The sequence below is a fragment of the Arachis hypogaea genome, chromosome 2, assembly GCF_003086295.3.
Source record: "Arachis hypogaea cultivar Tifrunner chromosome 2, arahy.Tifrunner.gnm2.J5K5, whole genome shotgun sequence".
Taxonomy (NCBI): domain Eukaryota; kingdom Viridiplantae; phylum Streptophyta; class Magnoliopsida; order Fabales; family Fabaceae; genus Arachis; species Arachis hypogaea.
Window position 1 is genome coordinate 86,769,645 of NC_092037.1, and position 7,028 is coordinate 86,776,672.

Sequence of the window (7,028 nt, forward strand, 5' to 3'; positions counted from 1 at the left end):
AGAATGGCCACCAAGAAGGGTAAAGAGAAAGCTACTCCCAAACTACCGGCAAGGAAAGGAACAAAAAGAGCACCAGTTGAGGAACCACAACCCCCATCCACTTGCATATCTTAGCATGCACCGAGGACAGTGCAATCTTTAAGTGTGGGGAGGTCGATACTGACTTTCATGGGTTAGCTATTTTCTTCTTTCCAACACCATTGTTTTATTTTCTTTATTAGTTCATTGTTGCATTGCATAATAGATTGCCTGTGTAGTTGATTGTTTGCATTTAGATACTGCTTAGTTGAAAAATAATAAGTTTCTTTTTAAGATCCTATTTTTGAAAAAAATTTTACTAATTTAAAGTCAAAATTTTTGTGCTAAATTTGTTTAAAGTTGTATATGGAACATGATTTTTGAGTCAAAGAACACACAACCCCTGAAATTTTGAGCTTATTTATATGGTTACATTATTTAACCATAAATTTTTATTCTTGTGTGTTTTCTTCTTTATAAATTGCAATCATTGCTTTGTTTCATTCTATATGTCTATTATTTAGTGTATTTACATGCTTGCATATGATTGAGGCCATTACTTATTTTAGCTCACTTATCCCAAATAAGCCTACCCTTTAAATTACCTTTGTTAGCCACTTTGAGCTTTTTAATCCACTTCTGTTCTATAACCACATCACTAGCCTTAAGCAGAAAAACAAATTAAAATATCCCAATTAAATCTTTGGTTGGCTTAAGATAGAGATTGTGTATCAACTAAGTGTGGGGAAACTGTGGGAACATGGGTTAATAAGGGAATGTGTCATGGCACGAACCAAGCCATGACTGGCGCTCAAGGGACAAGTCCCTCAGCAAGCCAAACGACCAAATTTTCAGAAAAACGGACAGAATTTCCTCTGTTTCTAGGACCTTACCCACATACATATTAACTCCCTATATCAACAATAAACATCCATTTCCAAAGACAACAACAACAACATACTCCAATCATATCCACAACCAAATATATCCAGAATACGCATCATATATATATATATATATATATATATATATATATATATATATATATATATATATATATATATATATATATATATATATATATATATATATATATATATATATCAAGTTGATAACTAGAGTATATAGTTAAAACCATAAGTCTTACATCATCAAATCATAATTACTACCTAAACAGTTCAAGATTCAAAATAATATAACCCACACGAGGATCCTGCCTGTAACATATGGAGCATTGACATAATCTAAATTTTTGAGTAAAGGTTCCATTACATAATTACTTAGCCCTTGGGAAGAAGACGGGCTCACCAAAACGACTAAGATCTACTGAGGGGCAGGTGGAATGGAACCTGGAATGACTCCTGTATCTGAAAAACATGGAATATAATAGGGTGAGTTTTGCAACTCAGTGAGCAAACATTACATCTATAACCCACACGAGACAATACAAGGTTTACCTTGAAAATTATATTTCTTTCGAAAGATGAAGAATTCATATTAATTAGTTATACAAATAATTAGATAAATAATTAAGTGGATGAACTGAAATGGGAGTTCTCATTCCAGAAGTCAAATCAAATCAAATATTACACATCTAGGGTGGCTCCACCTCTAAGGGTAGCCCTTTCCTCTAGTGTGCCCGTACGGTATAACAGATCCAACGTGTGGCCTACATGTTAGGCTAGCAACGCCCCTGCTAGCTGAGGTCTGAGTTAGATGCATCTAAGTTAACGTCATAACCGCCGTTAACTACGGTTTTCTAGTCAGAGTCTCCCAAACCAATCCAAACCAAATCATTTATAACAAATCTCTAATAATTATAACATATTACTAATTCTTTCATATTAAATCAAAAATATATATATAAGAATGCATACTAAAATTTAATTAAAATTTAATAAAGTCAAATAAAAAAAAACATGTATGCTTTACAAAATATATAAATATCGTCTCGTGTGTATTTTTATAAAATTGTGAGTTTCACGAATCATTATTCATTTCAAAAATTCAAAAATCACAATAGTAAAATATCTTCAGACTCCAGAATTAATGATTCAACAAAATATTGATAATAATATATTTAAAAACAATTATAGATATAATATCCACTCACAACTTGATTCCAAAGAACCGGAAGCAACTCTGAGCGCGTCAACGAGCTACCAAATGATGTCCAATAATTCTACAACTCTAGAAATATGACAATAATGATATTTGTGAGCTACTACTATTGTCAATTAACATAATCTTACTCACCTTGACAAAAGCCCCAAATTTTCTAACCCTAATAACCCTCATTCGGATTTTGCTATACCCACAAGTATAGGGATGCTAAAAATTGGAGATATAGCTAATTATTGAGTCAAAGAGTTACCTTGAAGCCTCAATAATAACTGGAACTCAAAAGTTGAATGCTTTCTTTACTCATTAAGATGAACTCTTTGATTTGGGATTGTGAAACTAAGATTTCTCTTTGGTTATAAATGATGTATTAAAATGGAGATAAAAATAGAAGGATAAAATGAAATTTAGTGTGTTGTGGTTAAAATAAAATTTTTGAAATGAAAAAGATAGGATAGAAGAGAAGGTGAAGGGAAGGAGAGGGTTTGTTATTTTTTTGTATGAAAGAATGGAAAAGAAATGAGAGGTAGAGAGGGACTGGGAGCTCGAGAGAGTTCCGGAAGAGAAAAAAAAGAGGTTAAGTGGGGGCATGTGCCCCCCACGTGCCATTCACTCTCTTTTTTTTTCAGTTATTACATTCTCTCCCCCTTAATAAATTCGGTCCCCGAATTTTGAATTCATATACGGTGATAAGTGTGATAGTTACCTTCAGACTTAAACAAATACGGATATTTGTCACGCATAGCGTCCTCCACTTCCCAAGTTGCTTCATCTACCGAATGATTCTTCCAAACAACTTTCACAGATGCTATCTCTTTAGAACGTAGTTTCTTTACTTGGCGATCAACTATAGCCACTGGTTTCTCTTCAAATGATAAATCCTCCTTTAGCTCTATGGCTTGTGGTGCAAGCACATGAGATGGGTCGGGGAGGTATTTGCGCAACATTGATACGTGAAAGACTGGATGAATCATAGACAACTCAAGCGGCAATGCCAAGCGATATGCAACTGCACCTATTCTGTCCAAAATCTCAAATGGACCAATGTAACGAGGACTAAGCTTGCCTCTTTTCCCAAACCTCATCACTCCTTTCATAGGTGACACCCGAAGAAATACTTGATCACCCACTGAAAACTCTAAGTTACGCCTTCTGTTATCAACATAAGCCTTCTGTCTACTCTGAGCTGCTAATAAGCGTTCTCTTATTAAGCGAACCTTCTCAACCGCATCTTGTACCAAATTTGGCCCCAAAAGTTTAACCTCACCAATCTCAAACCACCCAATAGGTGACCTACATCTTCTCCCATAAAGAGCCTCAAATGGTGCCATTTGAATGCTGGCTTGATAACTATTATTATAAGAGAACTCGATCAAAAAGGTAGATAGCTGTCCCAATTCCCACCAAAATCTAGAACATAACACCTTAACATGTCTTCCAATATCTGGATCGTCCTCTCTGATTGTCCATCGGTTTGGGGGTGAAAAGCTGTGCTAAGATCTAGACGAGTTCCTAACGCTTTTTGAAAAGATTTCCAAAAATGAGAGGTGAACTGGGGCCCGCGATCTGAAATAATGGACACTGGAATTCCATGTAGCTTAACTATCTCATCAACATAAAGTTGAGCATACCGAGCTGCACTGAAAGTTGTTTTCACCGGAAGAAAGTGAGTTGACTTCCTCATTCTATCCACAATTACCCAAATTGAATCAAAACCTTTAAAACTACGAGGTAAACCTGTTACAAAATCCATTGTAATCCTTTCCCACTTCCATTCAGGTATCTCAATCTGATGTAATAACCCAGCAGGTCTTTGATGTTCAGCTTTAACTTGTTGGCAAGTTAAGCAGTGAGAAACAAAAACTCCTATGTCTTTCTTCATGCCTTCCCACCAAAACAATTGTTTCAAATCTTGATACATCTTATTGGAGCCTGGATGAACGGTATACTTAGAATTGTGAGCCTCCTCCAAAATAGCTTTCTTCAAGTCGGGGTTATCTGGCACACATAAGCGTTGACCACAACGCAAAACATCTTGATCAAGAGAAAAGTCTGAGTTCCTCCCATTGCGAACATCTTCCATAAGCTTTCTTAGTTTCGGATCATCACCTTGTGCAACCTTGATCTGTTCTATTAGGGAAGATTGAGCTCGAACATGTGCTAATAAAACTCCTGATTCTCCAAGGTCAAATTGAATTCCACCGGCCTCCAATTGATGGACTTCTTCAACAATTGGTCTCCTTCCAAGAGTGATATGGGCCAAGCTACCCATAGATTTTCTACTGAGGGCATCTGCTACAACATTTGCCTTTCCAGGATGATACAAAATGGTACAATCGTAATCTTTTAGCAACTCCATCCATCTCCGTTGCCTCAAATTTAAATCCTTCTGTTGAAATATATACTTCAAACTCTTGTGATCCGTATAGATTTCACAGGTCTCACCATAAAGGTAGTGTCTCCAAATCTTTAAAGCAAAGATGACCGCTGCCATTTCCAGGTCATGAGTTGGATAATTCTGCTCATGCTTCTTGAGTTGTCGCGAGGCATAGGCAACAACGCGGCCATGCTGCATTAATACACAACCAAGTCCTATCCGAGATGCATCGCAAAAGACTGAGAATCCCCCGGACCCAGAAGGTAAAACAAGAACTGGTGCTGAGGTTAGGCAAGCCTTAAGTGTCTGAAAACTTTTCTCACAAGCTTCTGACCATTGAAACTTCACATTCTTCTGAGTTAACTTGGTTAATGGTGCCGAAATTCTCGAGAAGTCCTTGATGAATCGCCGATAGTAACCGGCCAACCCTAGGAAGCTGCGAATTTCTGTCACTGTAGTTGGCCTTGGCCACTTCTGAACAGCTTCAACCTTCTTTGGATCCACCATGATTCCATCTTTTGATACCACATGCCCCAAGAATGTCACTTGATCAAGCCAAAACTCACATTTAGAAAATTTAGCATAAAGCTTGTGATCCCTTAAAGTTTGTAACACAATCCTCAAATGATACTCATGCTCCACAGCACTTTTCGAGTACACCAAGATGTCATCAATGAAGACGATAACAAAACGATCTAAGAAAGGTTTGAAAACTCGGTTCATCAGATCCATGAAAGCTGCAGGCGCATTTGTCAGACCAAAGGACATTACTAAGAACTCATAGTGGCCATAGCGAGTACGAAAAGCAGTTTTCGGAATGTCTTCCTCTTTTATCTTCAATTGATGGTACCCTGAACGCAAGTCGATTTTTGAGAAACAGGTAGCTCCTTGAAGTTGATCAAACAAATCATCAATCCTTGGCAATGGATACTTGTTGCAAACAGTTATCTTATTGAGCTGACGATAATCCACACATAGTCGCATCGTCCCATCCTTCTTCTTTACGAATAGAACAGGAGCTCCCCACGGAGAAGTGCTAGGACGAATGAATCCTTTCTCTAGCATATCTTCCAATTGAACTTTTAATTCTCGTAACTCAGTTGGAGCCATACGATAGGGAGGAATGGACACAGGTTGGACTCCCGGAGCTAATTCTATGGAAAACTCAACTTCGCGATTAGGTGGCATCCCTGGTAGCTCATCAGGGAACACATCAGGAAATTCTCTAACTATAGGAACCTGATCAAGACTAGGCACTTCGGCATCAACATCTCTAACAACTGCCAGAAATCCTTGGTTTCTCTTATCCATCAATTGCATAGCACTCATAGATGAGATAATGCTAGCTAAAGCGGGACAGTCATCACCCTTAAAAATAAAAGGTGAGATACCCGGTATGTCAAACTTCACAGTTTTGGAGTAACAACCCACATCAGCATGACAAGCTGCTAACCAATCCATGCCTAAGATGACATCAATATCTTCCATTGGTTCTAAAAGGATCAAATCAGCTAAGGTTTCAACGGTATTAATTCTAACAACACAAGACCGAAATACGACTCGAACCATCGTGGAGACTCCAAGCGGAGTGCCAACATGAAATGGGTGAGATAACAATTCAAGTTGTTTATCGAAATGAGATGCAAGATGTAGAGATACATATGAATAATGAGAACCCGTATCAAATAACACTCGAGCATCTAAAGAACAAACTTGTAAAGTACCTGCCACCACAGCATTAGAAGCTTGAGTATCTTGACGTGTCAAAGCATACACACGTGCCTGACCTCTTCCTCTTTGGCTCCCTCCTCTGTTATAAGCCTGACCCCTGCCACCAGCTCCTCTGCCACTAGGACCAGAAGAATTTCCAATAGACATAGCTGAAGATGATGGCATTGGTATTGTAGGACGTGCAACACCTGGAGCAAAGCCTCCTCGAGGATTTGGACAATCCCTCCTAAGATGACCAGATTGACCACAACCAAAACATGCACCAGTAGCCTTGAAACATATACCGGAATGGTAGATCCCACACTGCTGGCAGTAAGATTTAGTTGGTCTTGTCTGATTAGAACCATGTCCGCTAGATTGAGGGGTGCCCCCAACAAAAGGTCTTGGACTTGAAACACTCATAGGAACAGATCCAGAAGAAGCAACTCCACCGAAAGATGATTGAGGACGAGCTCGATACCCCGAATAACCTTGCTGATTAGTCTGACCATGATGAGACTGAAATCCTCCTGAACTAGCTCCACCAGAAAATTGTCCCTTCATCTTAGGCTTCTTACCAACATCCTTAAAAGCATTTCTCTCTGCTATCCCAGCTTCAATTCCATAAGCAGAGTTTAGGACATCCTTAAAAGACATGCGTCCGACTTCAGGCATAAGAGTAGTGAACATAGGTTCTGCCAATCCACGAACGAAACGACGAACTTTCATCTCTTCTGAATTCACCAAGTACGGAGCACTCTTAGAAAGTCTAGTAAACTCCTTAGCATACTCAGTCACTGTC

The 7,028-nt window shown here is 38.4% G+C and overlaps 1 protein-coding gene across 1 annotated transcript; it reads right to left on the reverse strand.

The window, feature by feature from the left end:
- Window positions 1–1,341: 1,341 nt before the first annotated feature.
- On the reverse strand, window positions 1,342–3,470 carry LOC112719809 (uncharacterized). The gene is made up of 2 exons (XM_072210093.1): window positions 2,846–3,470; window positions 1,342–1,385 (listed from the first exon to the last, which is right to left on the reverse strand). The coding sequence occupies exons 1-2, from the start codon at window positions 3,468–3,470 to the stop codon at window positions 1,342–1,344; spliced, it is 669 nt and encodes a 222-aa protein (XP_072066194.1).
- Window positions 3,471–7,028: the final 3,558 nt, after the last annotated feature.